This window comes from Meleagris gallopavo, chromosome 2 (assembly GCF_000146605.3).
Source record: "Meleagris gallopavo isolate NT-WF06-2002-E0010 breed Aviagen turkey brand Nicholas breeding stock chromosome 2, Turkey_5.1, whole genome shotgun sequence".
Taxonomy (NCBI): Eukaryota; Metazoa; Chordata; class Aves; order Galliformes; family Phasianidae; genus Meleagris; species Meleagris gallopavo.
Genome location: NC_015012.2, coordinates 33,630,096 through 33,654,662, shown reverse-complemented (window position 1 = coordinate 33,654,662; position 24,567 = coordinate 33,630,096). Strand labels below are relative to the sequence as shown.

Below are 24,567 nucleotides of genomic sequence, written 5' to 3'. Positions count from 1 at the left end.
GAAAATCATTTCTATTTGGTGTGAATAATTCGTTTTGATTTTGACAATTATGAAGTTTTTTAAAAAGTGATAAAACTGCCCTAAATATCTGATATTTCACTTTTTAGGCTCACTAGTAGATGATGAATCCCTAATTGGAGTTCTGCAAATAACTAAACAAACAGCTGCCGAAGTAAATAAAAAGTTGTCTGTGGCAGCAGAAACTGAAGTGAAGATTAACTCTGCTCAGGAGGATTATCGACCTGCTGCTACACGTGGGAGCATTCTTTATTTTCTTATTACAGAAATGAGCATGGTCAATAATATGTATCAGACTTCACTGGCTCAGTTCTTGAAGTTATTTGATCAATCCATGGCCAGGTGGGAAAACAGATCTTTCTACCATTCCGTGTGTGTCTTTCCCATGTGTTTGTTCTTATTAAAATGCTTTTCTTGTTCTTTTTTTTTCATGATTCAGATCTGAGAAGTCTCCTGTATCCCATAAAAGAATTTCAAATATTATTGAGTACCTTACCTATGAAATTTACACATATTCTGCTAGAGGCTTATATGAAAACCACAAGTTCCTTTTTACCCTTCTCCTGACATTGAAAATCGATCTTGAGAGAGGACATGTGAAAAACACAGAGTTCCATGCATTCATTAGAGGTGAGTTTAAAAAATTATGTGTTATGTAGAGGTAATTTCAATCCTTAAAACTCTTATACCATTTCGAATTATGACTTTTTGTTGTTGTTGCATGTTTTCTGCCAATAGTTCTGTGGGATCAGACACTGTCTCCATGAATTTATGACTGCTGAAAAACTTGACCATAATTGCTTATGCAGGGATCTGTAAAAAAAACCTGCTTGAATCTTACAATGTTCAAATGAATTTTGCAAATGTCTACTTTCAAAGTAGTGAACATATATATTCAGTATCTGCCCTTACTGAATGAAATGGATAGGAAAAAGGATTGCGTTCATATTCTATTTTGCTTTCCAATTTGTCATAGTGACTTTATCTTCTGAGAGTAGTATTCAGTTGCTGCTTTACACTGATGTCAGGCAGGGGATGCTTAGAAATCTTTCATACTGACCTGTCAGCTTTCGTAAAGCTTTACATAAGGAACCATATTTTGTGGCTTCTCAGCTCATGGATTCTTGTTTTGCTGGAGGAAGATATACCTTGGCACCTGATGCAGAAATTGGATGCTTACCCCTTTTTTATTTATTAGAATCTGTAACAAAATACGGGAATAATTTAACAATTTTTAAAATCTGGAATAAAGAAAGTCTTTCCTGCCTATGTTCACCACAATTGATTTGATAATGAGAAATGGTGCACAAAATGACACCACAGTGATAACAGATGTTCTGTTCTTCTCTTTCCTGCTTTTATGATTAACTTTCTCCATATCCCTTTCATGGAAAATTTGGGGATGAAGTGGACACAGAACAAAAAAAAAGATTCTTGTTAAAATTGTTTCATAATCTATAGCATGATTACAAACAGTTTATAAAAGTATGAATATTTGAATTGAAAGGGAATATATACCTATGTATGTGTTTTGATGAGTGTATATAACTAAAAAACATTTAAATAGCTTATGTGTATAGGTTATCTATACATGCATTCACATAAACATAGTTCTTAAAAATAATGATAATTTTTTCCAAGATGTTTTTTTTTTTTCAGTCTGTTTTAGCAAACTGATGAAATTAATCATACCACCTACCTAAACAAAAAATGATCTTATTTCTGATAACTCTGGAATAACACCATCCAGTTTTCCTGCAAAGTGGCATTAGTTAATTTGCTGAGGACCAGAAACGATGCAGCTACAACATGTAGAAAACTATGATAAAAAAACTTACTTGGAGTCTTTATATTTTTTTTAGTCAGTCTAAAATTGGATTTCAGTCTTATTTCTGAGTCTTCTCTTCACCTGCATGTTGGAGTATGTAAAACATGTATGACCTACTAGCTATCTCACTTTATCTCTACTATTTAAAATAATTTATGCTTGATATTTAAAATGATCTGTGCATGAGGAATGCATGCAGTATCTCAGTGAAAATGACATCATCCAGAAAACATAATTTAAATCATAATTTAATAAGTACTATCAAAAAACCTTTGGAATGTCTGTACGTTTTATCCAAATGTTTCTACCTGCAGGAGGTGCAGCACTGGATCTAAAGGCTTGCCCACCTAAACCATTCCGCTGGATTCTTGACATGATGTGGCTAAACTTAGTGGAATTGAGTAAACTTCCAGAGTTTGCAAAAATTTTGAATCAGGTGATACTTATTAATTATGTTAATCACCAGTTTCTAATCATAATTTTGCTAACATACTTCACATTGGAAATGCACATGAAAAATGTAGTTAAGAACAAAGCCAAAGAGAGTGTAGAATAAAAGCACTGAAATGAACAGTTAGGTAGTGGGAAACAGGGTATATTTATTTGCTGTACATTTTTTCTTTACCTGCTTTTTTTGTTATTATAATTGTGGTAGAATGAGAACAGGGCCAAAGAACGTATAAATCAATAGAAGTCAGAGAGGAAAAAAAGTAGAGATATAAAACGTCTCAGAAGGTTTATCTATGAGTTTCAGGTTTATCTATGAGTTTCAGGTTGTTTAGTTTGCCTTGAGTCTGTTGGATTTTACAAATAAACTGCTTGCTGTTTTTTAAAATAATAATTTCTGATCAAAGGTCAAAATATTACTCAGTTATGATAAGTTAGCTATGAAAATACTATTTCTGTTATTGAGACATACATGAACTTCTACACATATAAGATTGTGATGTTTATTAATTTATTTGCTAAATTTATCTTTTATTATTGTTATTGTAGCTATAATCCTCCCTAAGCCTTTCTCCTTTTCTTGCCAAGCAATGTTAGTCAGACTTTTGGTCTGATCACTGAGGCCTTCTTGCTGTTGCTGTTACAGCAGTGGTCAAACGAGTCGATTTTGTGACAATATTTAGTGCCCTGAAGGTTAGCAGAATCTTCTCCTAAGTGGTGTATCTGGAAGTGGTCCTGACTGTTTCCCAGCTCTGTATCAAGGAAAGATCGGGATACTTACCTCTCATTTTTCTCCACATCTTGGTTTCTGGAGGTACTAAAACAGTACATTGAATCTGGAGCAAGCTGGAGGAACATAGTCAGGTCTCTGCTCTGGGCTGTTCGGGAGCTAGAATCCAAAAAGCATGATACTGTGCACACTGCTGAGATGTTTAAATTTAGTCATGTGTTTATCAGTTAAAATCTTTTCTTTGTAGTTTGTAATGGTTTTCTGCCTTGTTGGCAGACATAGTTTCAAGTAGGATCCTGTTCTTTTTAATTTGTTATTTTTTGACTATCTACACTGTATTGGGACAGAAAGTTTTTTTTCTCTTAGTACTCTATATTATAGAATCACAGAATCTCAGAATCACAGAATGGCCCAAGTTGGAAGGGACCTCAAGGATCATGAATTCATGTATTAAAGAGAAAATATTGTGGTACTCTTCTAGTATAGAATCCTTCTGCTAATTACTGATTTTTAAATAGCTGCACCATAATACTAGCATTTCTAATTGTAATATCGTAATTCTGGTGTGTGTCTCAAGTGCTGTCTGTTAATGTTGCTCGTAATATATTCTAATATAATAAGAAAATTTCATTTAAATATACATTTCCAAGGTGATTTTACTACAGCTGAAATGTGTTTATGTATATTAATGTAATAAATTTAGATAACCAATAATGAAAAGGGATGGAAAAATTGGTATGATAAAGATGCTCCCGAGGAAGAAATTATTCCTGATGGATATGATTCACTTGACACCTTCCACAGGCTTTTACTTATCAGGTGAGCATCTTCAGAAATTTAGGAAATTACATATATTGTTGCAGCACGTGTCTCAGAATATTGATATGCTACTGTCATAATACCATAATTATAATTATTTTGTAGGTGATATTAGATATTATTAATTCACTGATATGTCATATTGTTAAATTTACTCATTTCAAAGCTATCCTCTGAAGAGAGGAAAAATATTTTTTTCTAAAAAAACTGCTTGCTGGCTGTTTTTATGACATGATAAAAGGAAACTTGTGATCACATTGCAGCCTTCTCCAGAAAGCCAATGAAATAGTAGGATCATTCAGAGAGTTTTTGAAATGACCTTTTCTCACTTTTCTTAAAATGAGTTACTCTAAATATCTTATGTAATTAAGAACATTAGTATGTGTGTGTGTATATATATATATATGTTTGTGAAAATGCAAAGCAGATATTCTAAAATCCCACATGTAAAATGTAGTTTAGAAGATTTTATTGCATTGCCTAAGATCACTGTGGCTGTACTTGGGATGAATGGATTTCTCCAAAGCAGATTTTAGCTTCCTTATACATGAGATCCTGTGTACCTTTCTCATTTCCTTTTGCATTCATTATGTAGTTTCCAAATTTTGCAAGAAATAAATCAGGTACTCTGCATAAAACATTCATTATTAGACCATGAAATGCATTTGGAATGGATTCAGCCTGTTCAATATGAAAGACCTGAATATGATGGAAGAAATGCTATTCTGATACATACTATACACCCAGAAGATGGAGTGGTATCTATTAATAAGAAGACTCTAAATTGATGTTTTGCAGAGAAGTCATACTATTAGGTCTAAAAGAAGTGGTGGTTTGTTTTCTTTTCCCCCTGGCAACAATAAGGACTCGTCCCACTCACCAAGACAATTCATTGCAAGAGATACGTCTTGAAAGACTAACAGTCCCAATGAAACATCTGTAGAATTTTACTGAGGAGTGAAACCAATTTCATATTTCCCTACTTGTGTTCCCTGTACAAAAGCTCTATTTAAAATGAAGTGTGCTCCCATCTGATAAAGGTACCCAGAACAGAGATTTCCAGAGCAAATGATTTACTTGTGGCAAAAATGAAAGCAACTGCAAAGTACTGACCAGTCATAAGAATGGGGAAGACTACCAGCTCTTTCTATTATTATAATTGTAGAGACATAAGATATACATATGAATGTGTATATTATGAAGCAAAAATGTCTACTTGATTAAAATAGAATTTCTTGGCAACAAAAAGAGGAACTGAATTTGTATTTTCATGTATTTATATTTTATTTCTAGATCTTGGTGTCCAGACCGGACAGTTTCCCAAGCCAGGAAATACATTGCAAGTTCCTTGGATGAGAAATATACAGAACCTGTCATTCTGAATTTAGAAAAAACTTGGGAGGAAAGTGACACACGAACACCTCTGATCTGTTTCTTGTCTATGGGATCTGATCCAACTATTCAAATTGATTCCTTGGCTAGGAAGCTTAAATTGGGTAGGAAAATAGTTAATCATTGTGTTGAGACTTTTAATATATAGAAGAGTAATGTAAGGAACTTCACTTTTTTTTTTCCTGAAAAGTATTTTTAAAATTCATTTATACCACCATTACTGTTCCTGAACCGTTGTCTTAGGGATAATGGTAATATTAAATAAAATATAGTATGCTGAGAACTATTCTGTGTGCAGTTGGCAAACAGTGTTGTTCTGTTCTTCTTTTATAAACTGTTAACATCCAAGTAATTATGTTTTTTAACCCGTAACTGTAAGATAGTAAGATAGATTTACTTTTTACTAATTCAGGCATGATGACAGTACTGCCTTTTTATTTTAAATATCAAGAGCAGGCAAAGAAATAATGTAATCTTTTTAAAAGATTACTTTGTAAAAAAACAAAAAACAAAAAACCCACATGCATTATTTGCATTTGAATATTCTGGACTCTGTATTTACATTGTATTGAAATTTTGATACTTGTGTGTACAAATTGAGCTGGATGTAGATACATACATTTGTGATACTGGTCACACTAAGATGCTCATAATTTAAATTTAGAATTATGGATATTGTTAATTCACATGGCTTCATCACCTACAAAAAAAAAAAAGAAAATCTCGGTTCATATTTCAAAGTAAGCTGTGACTCAATTACAGTTTGGCTTGAATTCTCATTGACAATAACTTTAGGCACAGTATTTTGCTTCTGTAAACACTAATCATTATGGATGTTTTAATGCAACTGTTTCAGTATTTCAGTGTTAAAAAAAACTTATAGCTGGTGAAAGGATTCTACTTGTATTTTTTCTTATAAGCATACTTAATTGTGTTGTATTTATATCACTTCTCTTTTCTACTGAATTGGAATTATTTTTTCAAGAATAGTAGTTCATTAATTACTGTCAAATTTGTTGCAGAATGTAGGACCATCTCTATGGGTCAAGGACAAGAATACCACGCACGCAAACTCATACAGATGTCAATGCAACAGGTGAGAAAAAACACTGCAATATAAATTTATTTTCTGCTCTAGCAGAAAAGCTCTTCCTGCATGCAATCTTTCTTTTTTTTCTACATTTTTACCCTAGTAACAGATTTATTTCAGGATAAGCAAGTCTCTGAGAACCAGAGCCTTGAAAGCATTTCTCTGGGGGATATTCCCATACCTGTGGAGTCCAGCAGTATGAGCACCATTTCAGAAGCAGCCCATTCCCTTCTTTTTGCTGCACTGTCATCCAAGAGCAAAAAGAACATAACATCTTAATTCTATCCTGCAAGGCTTTCAGAATCCTCTTCTTTTAAGGAGTTTTGTTGTTGTTATTTATTTTGTCTTGTTCTGTTGTTCGTCTGGGGTTGTGATTGGTTTCTGTTTTCTTTTCTTATGAGAGCTACATAAAAGTTGCAAAAATTCTACAAGACAAAATGGCAAGTCCAAAGCAAACACAGCTTAAAGTTGTAGATGGAGAAGGCTGAGGCCCCTCACATTTTCTTCCTTACATATGTACTATTGGCAGGGCCTCTTGTTCCATGGCAGTTGTTTTTGGTTCTTTCTTTCTCTATTTGTCAATCATTGTAGCTCGGAGTCTCAGGGACTTCAGAGAAAAACTTTCTGAGGTCCCTGAGACAAGTTGCAGTGTATTTTTTGTATTTTTTTTTAATTTATTTATAGGGGTTTTTTATAGGTAGATGATATTCTCAAACTTCAGAGCAGCTCTGAAAAGGTGGTAACTGAAACTCTGGATAGAATATGAAAGTTATAGTGTAAAAGTAGCACAGTCAGCTGAATGCTAGAGCTGGAACACAAGAGTTGTGGACAGAGTTACAGCTAAAGATATATAGCCATGGTTGCCTGTAAACCCAAAATATCAGGAATTCTAAAGGATTAGAATACTAGTTGAAAAGTGAAGAAGTTACTTACTAACTGAAGACTGAAAGAACTCTACTGATAAATGAAATAGCTTTGGTCTGACCATAACCAACTATTCATCCTTTCTGAACCACAAAGCTAGCACCTGTAATATTCACCTACAGAAGTCTGAACTGACTTGTGTTCAGTAAAGGTTTGATTCATGCCATATTACCTATTTGTTATATTCTTTAAAACTTACGGTGGGAATATTCGTGAAAAGTTAGATAAAAAGTTCAAGATGAATCCATTGAGATCTGAGATTTAAAACTTATCTTTCACAATATATGGCATCCATTAGATTCCTTGGCTCTCTGTCTCCACCCATCAGCTTCTTGGAATGATGAGAAATTGGGCAACTACACCTTGCTCTCTGTTGAAAGCACAAAACCATACTTCAGTACAACTGTTAGTATCAATTTCTGAACCAAATCCCTTGGTGGTAAACACATTTTAGAGAGGAAGGAATGTGTGAACACCAAATATGAAAGGAAAAATAAAAAGGCTGTGAATATGGAGACAAACATCTTGGTTTTTCTGCCTCTGGCCAAGTGTCTATAATATGATTAAAGCTGCTGTGTTATATGTAGATAGTTTTGAAGAATTGAGTCTCATTCATTTGGAAATTGCACTGATCAAAGATCTTCCTAAAAATAAACAAACAAACAAAAAACCCTCTATCTTCATGAAAGAAAGAAAGAAAGCAAGCCTTCATAAAGTCTCTTTTTTCTGCTGTAGCTTTTTTATGTTTTTACTTGTTTATTTTGTTTTTTATTGTTTTAATAGTCATTAGTTCACCATAAATATTTTTATAATATTCAGTAGAAAATGTTATTTCTCTCTTTCTAAATAGATTAAAACAGAATCGCCAATATGAAATTACAAGCTGTAATGAAATCCACACATCACTTTTTAGAACTGATTAAATAATGTCCAATTTTAATATCAGGCTTCAGATGCACCAGACTTCTAAAGTGATGCTAGAAAAGCTGATTGAATTTAAAGCAGAAGTATGGAGAAAATAATAAAAATACAGCTTTGATGCAATTGAGAGCTGAATAGGAACAAAATTAATATCCAGCAGGTTGAATTTCATAAAAATGTGCTTACTGCAAGTAGCCTAATTGAAGTTAGATAGTTTTGGAGTATTGATGCAACCTCTTTATGCTAACTGCGTCATTAAAAATACAGGGGTTTTTTTTTGTGTGTTTTTTTAAGATATTTGTTTCAGATTTTAGCTGTTAATTTTTCATTTGTATTCTGTTGGATCTGATGGTAGGATTGCTTTTCACTGGTCTTTTGCCAGAAGAGGACAGAAATTATTTCTTTTTGCCACTAGGTAGCACTGATACTTTACTTAGAAAATTTGACTCTAGTTACGTTATTTTTTATGAATTTATAGAATGTGAAGTTAAGTTTTACACTAACTTTTTCTATTTGTTTTAATTATGCCATTGTCATCAAATGATAATACATATTTAGAAACAGATCAAAAGTAAATTTACTCAAAAATTACATACAAGACCAAATTTGATTCTAATGTAGATGGTTGTTTTTAATATTATGAATAACTCGGTCTTAATTTTATAAAGTAATAGTTAGTGTTCCTATTTAGGGTGGCTGGGTGTTACTACAAAATTGTCATCTTGGGCTGGATTTCATGGATGAACTACTGGAGACACTTCTTACTGCTGAGATACAGGATGAGTCTTTTCGAGTTTGGATAACTACTGAACCACACCCTAAGTTCCCAATTACACTGCTACAGGTTTGTTCAAATGTTTAGTTCAGGCACTTTGTGCCACTTATTCCATTTAAGTATGTAAAATGAAATGGAATAGATAGAGAGCAGAGGGGCGTGAAAAAAAAAATGAACGTTACAATCTAAATGACACTAAACAGAAGGTTTCCTACCAGTAACTGGAAGTTCTCTCAATTAAGGATGCATTATGTGTGTGTGAATTCACACTAAGTCAGTACGCACATAGTTGAATCAAAAAATATCAGGCTTTACTTGTATCCTTTTTTACCACAGTGTCTTGAGCGTAGAGTAACACCCATGACTGCTCTTAGACTCTTTCAGATTTCTCTAACTGGAATAAAACATAAAGGGAACAGAACACATTAGAACAGCACAGCTCAAAGAACATTATCTACCAAGAGGTAATCTGGACTTTTTTGGCTAAATAATAAATGGTTGTTCTGTAGATCCTAAGGAGACATTTTTTGTCAGTACCAAGAAAATGGCCTAACCTCTAATGAAGTGCATTTAAATCACTGTTTTGTTGTCAGTACTTTTTCAGCAGGTCATAATTCTGGTTAATATCTAGTGTAATAGATGTGTGCTGACTCTTTGGTGTTCAAAGACCTCTTTCCTCTTTAAAGGAGTGGTAGTTTTCTTAGTAGTTCCCATTTTTTATGAATAAAAAAAGATAGCATTGTTGATTCTTAGGATACAAAGGGAAGCATTAGCCTATGTATATATGATTTCAGGCAGTGTGGAGAAGAGAGGGGGAAATTCCTTTCTGGAATAATTTAGGAGAGAGCTTTCAGTTAGAAATGTATGTCACTGTGTATGTAGAAGATAGCTTTTAACAGAAGAGGAGATCCTAAATATTTGAGTTTATGAGTAGTAGGATATGTAAATATATAATTTGCTAAATTTCAGAATAGTGAACTATGAGGATTGTTAGATTAATTTTCACTGCATTTACCTCAAATCTGTGATTTATCAGTCTATAGTGGCATATTACCTGTTAAAATATTACCTGTTAAAATATATGCAAGGATACCAGAAAATGAGTAACTGACAAATCATTTTTGGAAGAAAGGAGAGAGTCATTTGCTTTTTAAAAAAACTCACTAACCGAGTAGGCTAACCCTTAAAATATGGAAATACTGATTAGCAAGTGTTCCCATTCATTCCAAAACTTCAGTGTGTTCATGTGCAGATAGGTCTAGAGCTCATGTCTCTGAGACAGCTTGCCTAGGCTCTGCAGTCCGGAGATACAAATTTGTGAGACTAAGTTGAAAAGTCATTCCTTAAAAGAAATTGGAGATCCTTATTACAAACATGGGCATAGTAAAACTGCTAGGAGAAGTACCTATTCATTAATATAGCCCTTTAAAATTCTCTCAGTGGTAGGAGCAGTTCACAACCGTGCTTGCATTCAGCCCTACAGCAGCCTGACATTCACTACGCCTTCAGTGCATGCTGTGATGTTATGCAAGCCAGCCAGACAGGTGCGTACTGCTGGAGCAGACAAATGCTTCGTTTTCATTTGAGTCCCTCCAGCATTTGAAAGTGTCTTATGGAATATATATCAGATTCTGGTAAAGCCAGTCTGTGTCTGAACTAATAGATTCTAGTGTGCCCATGAACATTAACCAGCAGAATGCAATAGTCCAGAGGAGTAAGTAGTTATAACATTCTCTGACATGGAAACTCATGGTAACTAGCACACTTTTAAATAACTTGCAGATACGATTTGACAATTAAAGTTTTCTAGAAACCATTTCCATTAGGCAGTTTGCATGAAACCTAGGGGCTGTTGCCAAAAACTTTGGCATTTTACAGCCGCAGGTTTGGCTTCCAGGCCTGCTAACTGGAGTGCCCAGGAACTTTCACGGGCAATCTCCTAATTTACTGTTGCAGACACAGCAACGGAGTCCACAGTAGCTTCTGTGAACACTAAGATCTGAACTGAGGAGAGGTGAGGTTGCTGTGTATTTACTGTGAAGTCTTGGGAACAAAAATACAACAGAGTTACCATCTACTGTGTATAGTTCTTTTCATTCAGGCCTTGAACTGGGGATAAAGGATCATATGATGCATAATGAAAAGCGTGGCAACTGCTTGCAAGTTGGTGAAAATTCTTACGTCAGTGGACTTTTGTCAGTGATGGGTCTCACCAATATAAACAGAAAATCCATGTTCAGGATCTTAAAGTATTTGTCATAGGGTTTTGCCATCCAATGTAATGCATACTCCTTTTGCAGAGTAAAGCAGTATCAATTCTGAATCTACAATGATTCAACTACTGACATTATATATTTCATTTATAACTAATATCTGTGACATTTCTGTACGTTGCTTCTGTTTCAGTACATAAGTACAATTCCTTTATCTTTTTACATAACAGGTTTCTCTGAAGTTCACAAATGAACCTCCCCAGGGTGTACGTGCTGGTTTAAAAAGAACATTTTCTGGAATTAATCAGGATCTGTTAGATGTTAGCAATATGCCTATGTGGAAACCTTTGCTTTACACCGTAGCATTTCTGCATTCTACTGTTCAGGTATTTCTTATAAGGTTTGAAAATTAAGTCCTGATAAAATGTAGCTGTTTTAACAGTGTTTCCTAATAGAAAACACACATTCTGATACTTAGTATAGCATTGTGTTGCAGAGCTGGAGCTTTAATTTCTATCATCTATATTTCGGTTTACTTTCTTCTTTTAATTGACTTCTAAATTGTATATAATTTTCATGTTGTCAGTGTTTAGAATGAGGATTTTTTCATCCAATTTTAGCTGTCCAAGTTAGTCACAGAAGGGGTGACATCTAAACTCTCTCTCTGTCAGTAACAGACATAGATAAGCACCCCAAAACAGTCAGTCAGTTTATCTATCAGGCAGCTCACTGTAAAGGTGTAAATAATTTTCTGGAGAGGTATCAGAATTTTTTTCCCATTAATTTTAAAGGTAATTCATATTCCTAGTTTAGAGTAGCTGTCTACTTTCTAGATGGCTACTCTCAAATAAAATTCTATCACTTAGTGTCTTGTTTTTATCTTATTTTTATGTGATGTTTTCTATACTAATATCAATGCAGCAAGATGGTATGTGTATTTGGTACATTAATGATATATATAATATTTGAGATCACAATATCTATCAAGTATTTGGATCCTCTAAATATACCTTCTTTTAAGCAAGAGTCTCAAAATAGTTTTATAACTCTACTAAAACTTCATGCTCTGTTGAGCTTCTTGTATTTTCAGTGCAGCAAATATGGTGAAAGAGAAAGGCTTTCTGTAGGAGGTCCCTATTAATATACTGCATTCTGAATTATTTTTCTCCTTTTACCCATTATAAGCAGTGAGAAAGTTGTCATGTGTACTTTCTCCTGATTATAATGTTCCTATAGAGGCAGAAGATCTTAGTCTGTTCAGTCATCTGAACATCTGAAATATTGTGTCGTTCATCTGCTCAGAAAATTTATTGCTGGATTGTCGATCAGCAAGCAGTATATACATTTCTTTTGCTTTAAACTGACTGAGTATACAATATCTTTTCTAGACAAGATTGCCACGATAAATATAGCTTAAGAAGTAATTCAGAGAATTTGGCAGAAAAATCATTTTATGTTTCTGCAGGGTATTATTGGATAGTGCTATCTCATCTATAATAAACAATATATGCTTTGGGAAAATAGGAAAAGTAAAAGGTCTAAGTGTTGTTTTTATATATATATATATGCATTTCTTTTTCTTTCTTATTCTAGTTCTTTTCAAATATTGTAGCTAAGGCAGCTAAATTCTGCTTGGTGATGTCAACAACTCTAAGTCATTATTCATCTAGTTATTTGAAGTCCAATAAATGTACTATAACTTTAGTTAATTTTAGAACATCAGTATTTCACTGTTTATTCATTTAATAAACAATAGCATTATTCAGCAAAGTAATTCTTCATGGAACAAGCTGATCGTAGACCTGAGACATATGAAAGCTATGACTCATACATTGATTAATAAAAGTAATTTGCATTGAAGGTAAATATATGATTCTGTTGATTCTTCTATAAATTTTTATCCCCATGGTGAGGCTCAATACCATGTTGTTAACTACTGATATGTTTGTGGCACATAGCTGTTACTTAGTCCTTTTTTTTTTTAACTTGTATTTAACTTGAATAATGAAACAAAATGATGCATTTCATTAACATATCTGTTTTTAATTGCATTCTTAAGGAGCGACGAAAGTTTGGGCCTTTGGGTTGGAATATTCCATATGAATTTAACTCAGCTGACTTTACAGCCAGCATTCAGTTTATACAAAATCATCTAGATGAATGTGACATCAAGAAGGTGAATATTTCAATTTACATACAGTATATTTAATTGCTTTATACAGTACTTCTAATTGCTTTTCATCATGTTTCTAGTAATTTTTATTCCTTCAGCACAGCTAATAATGATCAAAGTTCAATTTTTTATACTATTCTCCATGTTAAAAAATTTAGTAGTTAAGAATTTCAGAACTTGATCTTGTTTTTTTCAGTACCATAAGCAAAATATTAACTAATCTATACAATATCTGTTTTGAAAAGGGAGCTCAAATATTTTTCAGGATTTGACACATTCAATCAGATTATTTTGTGGCTGACAGTTGGGCTTCTGCTGCTTCCCATTGATAATGCAGAATAGCCATTCCTTGCAAAGTAGCAGTTTGCTGAGTAAGAAATATGAGAAACTGCAGAGGAAAAACAGAGAAAAGAGGCAGTAGCATCTGAGACTGATTCCAAGTCACACAGGACATAATGAGATGTGTGTCCTGAAACAATATTAAGCCCAATTCTAGTTTAAAATTACAGAGCTGGGCTTAGAAAACACATTAGAATTCAATATTATTTTTTGCTCCAAGTGTAATCTTTTCAACTTACATTTTAGAAGTTGATGAGCTTCAGATTATATCTGAATTACTATTCTTATGTGTTTTAACTATAGTCTTTGATTTACTTTATTTACATGCAGGGAATATCATGGAACACAGTACGCTACATGATTGGAGAAGTGCAATATGGAGGCCGAGTCACAGATGACTTTGATAAGCGCCTTCTTAATTGCTTTGCAAGGGTGAGAGTCTTTGAAAATACAGCTATTTATCATTTTTATTGGTTGTTGCTATGCAGAAATCAAAAGCCCAGCTTTCTACTGCACATGCACTTCTTCACCAGCTTGTAAGACCCATCAAAGTAAAATGAATTTTTCATAACATTGTTCTTTGCCAGGGAGTTTCTCTTTCTTGATTTCTCTTTAGTCAGAAGCAGAAATTATTAAAAAATACAACATAACTAGAAGTCAAATTTAGATGTAACTCTTAATGATTTACTTATATATTCAAGAAAAAAAAGGAAGAATGTATTATCTAAAACAAGAACTCCTATTCTCTAAAACTGAGATTAAAAACTCTATGGAGCAGAATAATGTACTTCTTTCTTCTGGATTTTGCACAGGTGTGGTTTAGTGAGAAGATGTTTGACAGCGCCTTCTGTTTTTATACTGGATATAAAATTCCAGTGTGCAAAACCCTGGACCAGTATTTTGAATACATCCAGTCACTCCCTGCTGTGGACAGCCCAAAGGTCTTTGGTCTCCATCCTAATGCTGATATTACGTAAGTGGCACTCAATATATTGAAACTAGTGACTCTTAATTAGTGCTAAGAAACAAAATCTCTGTGAAATATCTATTTTTCAAGAGATATCCAGGATTCATGTGAATTTCACTATTGAGGTAGAACATTTCATATGCATGTACCTGACTATGAACACAGTGTCTTCTGGTACATTTTACGTATTATTTTAAAGTAGTCAGAATTTACTCACTTATTAGTGTTGTTTTTTTAATGTGCTTTTTTATATTTTAAATATGAAAGCATTATGAAACATCTCTATTTAAATTCAATTTCAATTTCAAGTGTACAGTAATAATTGTACACTTCAACTATAGAAATTTTCTAATGTTTGCCTTGTGCTGTTCCATTGTTTTTAGTGTACACTATTGTTAAATGATTCTCTGGACTGTCATTTGGTTTACAGCATGCCTTTGCATATAACTACAATTTTTTACTGCCATCATTCCTGTCATTCCCATTATTTAAAAGAGACTTTTCAATCTCACCAAATATTAATTCAATTTAAAATTTTATCTTTGACTTAATTCTTTTTTTTAAATCTTTAATAATATTTGTAAAACCTGGCTTTTATTTTCTTATAGTGTTATATACCCTACAAAAGATTGTGAATCATTTTTCACTTTCACTGAAGTTCTTAATTCTGCCATGAATTATTGCATTTTCAATATGTTCTCATTCATTGTTTCTTAAAGCATGGGAAATATTAAAGTGCCTGACTATTGTGGAAACATAATATTTTCTAACATTTTTGGACAAAATAACTTCCCAGGATTTTTCAGTCTCAGATTTGAGATGTTGAATATCATATAAAAATATCAGATTCATAAAGATACTATGAGAACAATACACAATTTTATTGTTACCTCCACCTAGTACCTACCCTTGTAAATGTGTATTTCTGAGGAAGGCAATCAAAGAGCGATTCACTGTATTTCTTTCTGTTTAAAGTCATTCTTTTATACTTGCAAGATCTCCCTTCCATAACTGGTTAAAGAAATCCAAGATTTAATTTGGAACTAAACGAAGTTCTAAGGAGAGAGAAAATTTGGCCCTGAAATCAGGCTTGTAGGGAAGGAGTAATTTATTAGAGAAAACTTGAAACTAATAATACTGGGGAAGCTTTAGTGAGAAGGAACAGTTTTTTTGTTTATCTCTAGTATTGATTTCTTTCTTTTTTCCACTTGGCACATCATCTTATTCCTGATTCTTTTGTTGTTTTGAGATTTCTTTTTTACATATTCCTCTAGAATTAGGGGAAGATTTATCAATAGTTTTATGTTTTTCTCCATGTCTTAGCACAGAATGTTATAGGCAAAACTGAGGTTCTTCACAGAGTAGTGAGTTGCTGAAACAGGCTGCCCAGAGAGGCTTGGATGCTCCATCCCTGGAGGTATTCGAGACAAGTTGGATGGGACCCTGGGCAACCACCTCTAGCACCAGATCTGGAGATTTGTGGCCCTGCTTTTGGCAGAAGTTTGAAGCCTGGTAGTCCTTGGGATCCCTTCCAACCCAAACCATTCTATGATTCTATGCAGAAAGCTAACTGAGCATTGGAACACTGAGGCAGCCAAGACATTTCCATGTTATCATTACCAAAGATGATAATGACCTATCTATCTCTGGCTTAGTGGAACAGTTTTCAAGATCAGTCAAAAGTTTGATCCAAGTGTTCCAACTCTAAGATTTCACTGAATGTCAGTATTTTCATCCTCTTGAGTTTAACATCTGAAGTCGCTGCAATATTTTTAACTTACTATGTGAATTCTGCAAAGGCAGTATTGTTAACAGGTGCCGGGGTAGGCAAGTAATATCCTGACCACCTTCTCTCAAATTCCCTTCACCAGCTGGTTCCATACTGAAGCCTTAAATCTAAATGAATTACTGCAACCTGTAATCTGCTATCTGAAAACAGTACAGTCTCCCATTCTCCCTTCCTTGGTGAATGTAAGCTTTTTAGTATTATGTTGCAATTGATACTGCTGTTTTTTATACACATTTGAGGTAATGTTTCTTTCCAACTATATTTTTTACTTAGTTTCAATTTCCAGTACAGAAAATTTCTAATGGCATAAATTTTGATAGTCTGCTAAGACCAAACTCTGTCTCTGTGAGAAACAAATTCTTCAGATGATTCAGGTCATTTTTCCTTCTTTCCAGAAGATTTCAACCTAATGTCATTAGAGAAAGGAGTACTACTTCCCTTTGAGTCTCCTACTTTGAGAATATTTTTCAAAAACTGTTCCGTATTATCAGCTTTTCCCTAAAGTTTACATATTGCTTCCTTTTAAGATAGTTTCTATTTTTGTTTAGACACAGAGAAAGAACAAACATTTTTGTATTTTAGTTTATAATTAACATAATAATCATGGAACTTGCAGTATGGGGGAAAGTTTCATAGCTATTCTGCCAGTAGTTGTGTGGTCACTGAGTCAAAGAGAAGGGGTTAGAAGCAGTGATATGGTACCAAAATTAGGAACAAAATCACGACTCCAGAAGAAATCTTATTTTATCCAACTTCTATGACAGTATGTAGTCTTGAATAAATATGTCATTTTTTAAATGAAGGGGCATAAATGGAAAACAGCTTGTGAGTTTTGAATCTGAAGTCAAATGTTATTAAAAACCATGGGAGCCCCACCATTCTTACATTCAGAAGCAGAAATTATATCCTCTGAGAGGTAAAGTGCCATACAATGTCTTCTATTTTTTCTGATTTATAGTCTTATAATTGAATTCAAAAAGGTTTATGTTGAAATGCACAGTATCTAGCTTCTGTAGTCTTATGACACTATCTTCAATCTTAGATACTTTCTTTATGAGTTCGTATGTTCTAGCCTGTGGAATTTCATTTCTTATATAATTATGTATGACAAAGTAATAAGAGGGATGGATGTCAGATGAAGGTTGAAAAGTAAAACTGGCATGTAAAATTATGCTTTGAATTGTAATAAATGTATGTTCTGAGCCAGAGCAAGGCTGTATGTTCCTCACGTATGTTATGCTATAAGGTAAAAGTAGACAATGCCACCACTGAAATATGAACAGATTGACTTTATGCTTGCTTTTTTACAGCCTGAGAGAAAGCTATGCCACGTATTAGCATTATAACAAAAGTACTTCTGTTGTTCTACTTGTGCTGAAGAACTGATGTGTTCTAGTATGTTTTACCATTAATGCTATGCTTTTTTTGCGTTGATTAAGAACATAAATTTAAATTAGCATTGCCCATGCTGTATTATTTAATAGAAGGTTTTAATCTCCAGTGTTACAAAAAATCTCCAGTGTTACAAATCTAGCAGCTTTTCTATAACTAATCCTGAAATAATGCCTCAAGAAAGAATGAATGTTCTAATTAATGAAGAGGCAGTATGCAGAGTTATGCCTCCACCTTTTCCTTCTTCTGCATTTTACTTCTAAGTAGTATCTTAAATAAATAAATATTCCTTCTTGTAACAAAACTAGAATCCCTAGAAATCATATGATGAGTTTTTCTGCAATCTCATTTTCTCAAAGGTTAAGAAGTAACCTCTAGAACACTCTCTTTTTCTTGACTCTGAATTAGACAAACAACAACTGTGTAACAGGATGGGTAGATGGCAGACCAGATTCTTTACAATCACACAAAGCCAAAAATTGTTCACAAAGAGTGTGTTCAGCTTGGGACAGTAAACACAGGAAAACAGTTTGTATTGAGAGTTTCAAATTAACCTGGTGACACAGTATGTTTTTTCCACACATTCAAATTTTGTGTTCTACCAAGCATATGCTTTAACCATTAAAAAGCCCTCTGTAATTTATAACACATTTCTTATCCTTGTAGATACCAAAGTAACACAGCAGCTGATGTTCTAGATACTATTACCAATATTCAGCCTAAAGAAAGTGGAGCAGGACCTGGAGAAACTCGTGAAGCAATTGTTTATCGTTTAGCTGAAGATATGCTAGAGAAACTTCCACCAGATTATATACCTCATGAGGCAAGCTCATCTTAGTAGTTTTCGTTCTATTCTTTCTCTGTTGAATTTTCACATATAAGACCCCAACTTCTCCCTTCATCTCCACGTCTTCCCCTCTCCCATCCACCCTATTAAAAAAACACAAAAACCTTGTTAAATTCATTCAGTTTCCTATTCAAGCAGATTCAAGTAAGGAATCAACACTTTTATCTCTATCGCTGCAAAAAAGATGATGGAGATGTGTCTGGAGACTGTGCTTTCCACATCTAGATATGAAAACAACAACAAAAAAACAATCTTTGCTTTTTGTGACAGCAGTCTCCTCGGTCCTTCCAGGTTGTTCTGGTCTAGTGCATGAGTAATTAGGTAGTATCAGACACACACACACACACAAAAACAACAACAACAACAACAACAAAAACCTGCAATGGTTTTAAGGTGAGAACTTTTAGTTGAATAATTCAAAGTATAAATCTATGGTTTGTCTTTCTCAAACAAAGAGTTATATTGTTGAATAAGTCAACAGTATTTCACAGTATCTTAACATTTCATATTTAACTAAACTCATTCTTCTGGGTAATTTTAGGTAAAAGCTCGTTTAATTAAAATGGGACAACTCAACTCTATGAATATTTTTCTTCGGCAAGAAATTGACAGAATGCAAAAAGTTATCACAATAGTCCGCAACAGTTTGAATGATCTTAAATTAGCCATAGAAGGGACTATTATTATGAGTGAGGCAAGTATAAATACATTTACTATGAATGGATTATTCTATTTAAGCTACTACCTTGATGGTTCTAGATCATATGTTATCATTTCACCCCTTCAGAATTTGAGAGATGCACTGGATAATATGTATGATGCTCGAATTCCTCAAGTATGGAAAAGAGTATCCTGGGATTCTTCAACACTGGGCTTCTGGTTTACTGAATTTCTGGAAAGAAATACTCAATTCTCTACTTGGATATATGAAGGAAGACCAAATGTGTTTTGGATGACTGGATTCTTTAATCCACAAGGTAGAGTACTGAAAGGATTTGGGTAATAATGTATTTACCGTAATTTCATGGGTTTTACTATACGTCTAATTTAATATTACACCTAGAAAGGGCTTTTTTTTTCCAATATTGTCAGAATACATCGTAGAAGAGGAAGTTATGAACACATTCAAAAAAAGATATTAGCCAAAGTCATGGGAAACTCAGTTCAAAGGCAGCTATGAACATGATTGCCTAAACTTAACCTTCAAGTTGGGAGATTCCTAAGTTCCGCACTGACAGAATTTGGAAGATCACAGAAGGAAAAGGATTTATGAGTCATTTTGCCTGTTCTAATGTTGTGTTAGTAAGCATCTTCCTTTTTTTCTAGAGTCAGAGACAGGATGCTGATACAGATAGCCATGTGGTCTGACCCACAGTCACAGTTTTTACATTAAAAGAAAAAAACACAGCTAATAAATGTAGTGCTTTATCTTGTTGCCATATTGTAGCAAGGAATGATAGAACTTCTGTAGAAAATGTATTTTTTCCTGCTTTTCCTGTGGCTTCGAACTCTTTATCCGTTTCCAAAGTGCAAGTTGCAAATATGGAAGAGTCTATAGCAATAGGTTCTATTTACACTGTATAGTAGCAACATACAACTCAAACAGAACTATCTACCTTCCATTGTCATCTTTCACTGTCATTTTCACAGTGTTTCTGATTAACGTACAGTTTGTTCAAATTCATTGAGGATATACTGCAAAGTACAAGTAAACATGATCTATCGTTGTCTGTTTCAGCTTGATATATTTATTGAGAGGAGCAAAAAACAATTATAACCATCTTCATAGTTAACAAAAAATGTTACCTTATTAGATGTATGTTTGCAGAATAATATATTTTAGCTTACACAATTATCCATACAAAATGCCCACGGAAAGTTTCTCACATGTAACAGCAACTTTTTTTTTCGTTAGGATTAATCTATGAAATCCTGATCATCTTATGAGTTATAATGCTTCCATTGTTACTGATCTCTTTATGACTAGGACTGTAAAATACAAGTCTTTTTAAGAGTTGCACTAAGAAACAGTTAAGGTGCCTGGAGGGCATCACAATTATTGTTAAAAGATTGTTTTGAGATGTCATCACACCATTTGTATCATAAATAGCATAGCTGGTGAGTGCACTGATCTCCAGTGAGCACACAAGAGCATATATTTGATGATGATGGAATAAATGGTATAAATGATGACAATGGAACAGATTCTTTTGATTAAAGAAAATACTTAGCCTAAGAGCTAGCCCTAGCACAGAGACCATCTTGAAGCTGATGATTGCTTAAATTTCTTTGTTCTGAAATGCTAGTAGTGGAAACTGAGAAAGTAGTCTGCTAAGCATAGACGGTGCACTATGGGATAAGAGCGTGGTATAGTTACTGTGTTAATAATACAGCTCACCAGGAAACTGAGTAAATCAAATCACAAATTAAAAATTAAAAATTGACTGGAGTGAGCCAATTCAGCAATTGGACTACCTTGTACTGGCATTGCAAGTAAACACAGACTGATTGCAATGGGGAATCAAGCTCTAAATTGGTTGTGGTATTGGCAAATACATTATAATGTTAAAATAAGACGAGTATATTTTATCAGTTTATTGGAAAAGCCTCTGTATAAAATTATAAAGTCTCACCAATAATTGTGTTTAAAATCTCTTGTGATGTTTTGGCAAGTATCAGCGCTTGTCATCTATAACTTATAATTATTTTGGGAGAGAGAATGTTTGTGGTAATACAGTAAGTATTCCATTAAGTAAACACTGCACTTCAACAGGCTTATAAAAGATAAATTTTTGTATATTATTACAGATATTATTAATTTTAGTGAAATTTAGAAACTTAGATCAAACTGTTTTGTTTGTATTAGAATAGATAGTATTTGAGGAAATTATTATGTGTTCATTTCAGGTACTACATAATGTTTGCAACACATATGAGTATTTCAGCTGTGACACAGCTTCTAGTTCTAGAACTTTTCCTAATTAGTGTGTTAAACCACTTCTTACATCTGGAATTGCTGCCTTCCACTTCATGACTTTACTGTCATGCTTTCCTTCCTGGCTTGTCAGTATTTCATTCAGTGGTTTCTCCTTTTATGCACTCAACAGCATCCAAAATGCTAATCTTTCTTTTCTTTATGCCCCATCAAGTAGGAACTGATGCCAATTAATCTTTAAGACTTTATAGTAATCACTCTCAAGTGTGTAGTTCCCTCTGATAACTTTTCTCCGTTTTCCTCAGTCTTGTTTTGACAACTCCAAGTAGTACTTCATCTGCCAGCAGAAAATAGTAGCTGTTGTTTTATTTTGGTGGCTACCATATTCTGAGACACCTGTAGTAAATACCTGGTTGTTTATACGTGTTTCACTTCCGTAGCTTTTTCTATCACAACACATCCAAAGTTCCCTTTTGCACAATTATTTATCATCTTGTCTATTCATCCCTTCACCTCTCAAACTCTTTGCGTTGCAAATCTCTGCAATGCCTACCCTAAACAATATTCTGAAAATCACCTCACTACTTATGTCATTCTCTACCTTTATTTCTTCCTTTTATTCACTAACAAGACAATAATAATCCTTTATAAACACTGACTTGTTTAGATTCTCCTTGCATATAGTTATTTCTACTATCACTTCAGACTCACCTTTGGTTTCCCATCACTGAAATTCTGCATTTTTGAAATTTATTATATATTTTACATTGTCCATTTAAAAAACAAACAAAAAACTAAAAACTTATTCATAAGTTGCCTTTACATCAGTATATATTCACCTATTACTTCTCACTCACATTACTTCTTGAAGCACAAAGCTACTGTGGATCTTGTAGTGGATAACAAAGATACTAAGCAATTGAGTATCCTGAGCAAACATTTTCTCAGCTACTGAATTGTTTAGCATACAAAAACTGTATTGTGTGCCATTTAAAAATGTTTATCCCTGCAATGACTTCTAAAGGGCCAAAATAGGAACAAAAAGGTGGCAAATAAGTTTGTATTCATTAATGAAGGTGCTTCGTTTCTTTCTAACTTTGAATGTCTGCCTATGACATTGAGTGTAGAACCATACACATTATAAGCAAAATTTCTTTGCCATGTGGGACATATACTAAATCTGGCCTTAATTTTTCAAGGATTCCTAACAGCAATGAGACAGGAAGCTACTCGAGCACATAAAGGCTGGGCTTTAGATACAGTTACAATACACAACGAAGTGCTAAAGCAGAACAAAGAAGAAATCACAGTACCTCCTTCTGTAAGTGTGACATGCAAAGATATTTTATTATACATTTCGGTATGTAATTTGTACAACTCACTAATTTGGGATTGCTAAAGGGGAAAATTACTAGCCTCTTCACCTCACTGTTTGTTTTAACTTCGAAGATAACCAACAATAATAAATCTTTTCTGTTTTTTTTTTTTGCTAATATTTTATAAAAATATTATTTAAAAGCCACTTACTTCAAAAAAAGCTATTTCTCTTAAATGATCTTCAGCCAAAGAATAAGATGTGTATTTAATGAACATATAATAAACTTCAAGTAAAATTGTATGTAGAATAGATTTTATAAACTTCTATTGCCATCATTTTCAGTAGCATTATCTTATGAAAAGGGAGGATATTATGCTTTAATTTTATAGGTTAGAAAGATTCAATGTCAGATATTCTTCTCATAAAAGTATTCCTTTTGGTAGCTTATGCAAATTATTCATTTTACAAAGCAGATGTTTTCTTTTGTGTGACGTGTACCCACTTACTGTCCACACAGGAAGGCGTATATATTCACGGGCTGTACTTGGAAGGAGCAGGCTGGGACAGAAGAAACAGTAAACTCATTGAATCTACACCAAAGATGCTTTTTGTCCAGCTGCCAGTAGTACATATATTTGCTGTTAATACAACTGGTCCAAAAGATCCTAAGCTCTATGTTTGCCCTGTTTACAAGAAGCCCAGCAGAACAGATCTGAACTATATTACAGTGATCTATTTAAGGACAGTAGTGCCTCCAGACCATTGGATATTGAGAGGAGTGGCTCTCTTATGTGACATCAAGTAAAATGTTTTTCATAGCAGAAACAAACAAACTAAAAAAAGCATGTAGTTATAGTTAGAATATATAACCAGTTACATCTGTAATTCTTCTGCTTTTTAGTTGGGGGCCATCTGTTATTATACAATAAAGCTTTCAGAGTTGGCTTATGAATTTTTTTCTCTTTGAAAATTTTACCTTAAAACTAAATTAACTAATTGTCTGTAGTTTTTGATGTTTCCATTATATTACTTTAAAAAAAAAAAGCTTGAATGATACAATTAATGTAAAAAAAAAAAGAGAAGAGAAAGACGGCTTTTTTTTCATTTTCTTATATGCAGCTTTTATTTTGTGTTTCAAACTAAGATATAATGACAACAGAAGACAGTGTAAGGCATAATAAAATTAAACTTCTCTGAAATACAAGTATTCCTGGCCTCAGCCTGATAAATGCATGATTCTGTTTGACTGTGTGGGAAGCAAAGATAAAAGGCTGCATTTGCTCCATATTTTTTGCTTGTGCTTTTGTGCTTTTTCAGAATTCACTTGTTCCTGTTAAACTATATAGATTATGCAAACCAAGGTTATTACACCAAGAATGTTTTTTCCACACCATCTGACAGGATGCGGGAACTTCTCTGTTCAATTTAGCAGAGAAGGAAAATAGCTACAGAAGTAGAACAGTGCCAGCTAGTTAATACAGATGCTTTTCTGGTTGGAATAATGAAGCAATTTATATATAACTACAATAATTTTCCTACATTTCACCTTTACTCTAAAACATAGGCTGGAATCCTGGGAGTGGCTATCACAGCATTATTTCTGATAAATCCGATAAGTATCCATGAATTATCGACAGATAATTAATACTA

The 24,567-nt window shown here is 33.5% G+C and overlaps 1 protein-coding gene across 1 annotated transcript in view; it reads left to right on the top strand.

Moving 5' to 3' along the window:
• LOC100548996 (dynein heavy chain 8, axonemal) overlaps positions 1-24,182 on the top strand; it is a 44,356-nt gene extending 20,174 nt beyond the window's left edge. Inside the window, exons 21-36 of the mRNA XM_010706919.2 lie at positions 108-360; positions 458-648; positions 2,161-2,282; positions 3,727-3,842; positions 5,136-5,338; positions 6,257-6,330; positions 8,861-9,013; positions 11,388-11,543; positions 13,217-13,333; positions 14,000-14,101; positions 14,482-14,642; positions 18,484-18,640; positions 19,206-19,358; positions 19,452-19,641; positions 22,799-22,920; positions 23,435-24,182. Of these exons, the coding sequence (XP_010705221.1) occupies positions 108-360; positions 458-648; positions 2,161-2,282; positions 3,727-3,842; positions 5,136-5,338; positions 6,257-6,330; positions 8,861-9,013; positions 11,388-11,543; positions 13,217-13,333; positions 14,000-14,101; positions 14,482-14,642; positions 18,484-18,640; positions 19,206-19,358; positions 19,452-19,641; positions 22,799-22,920; positions 23,435-23,722 (2,558 nt within the window). The 3' untranslated portion in view covers positions 23,723-24,182. The remainder of the gene's footprint in view (positions 1-107; positions 361-457; positions 649-2,160; positions 2,283-3,726; positions 3,843-5,135; positions 5,339-6,256; positions 6,331-8,860; positions 9,014-11,387; positions 11,544-13,216; positions 13,334-13,999; positions 14,102-14,481; positions 14,643-18,483; positions 18,641-19,205; positions 19,359-19,451; positions 19,642-22,798; positions 22,921-23,434) is intronic.
• The last annotated feature ends 385 nt before the right edge of the window (positions 24,183-24,567 follow it).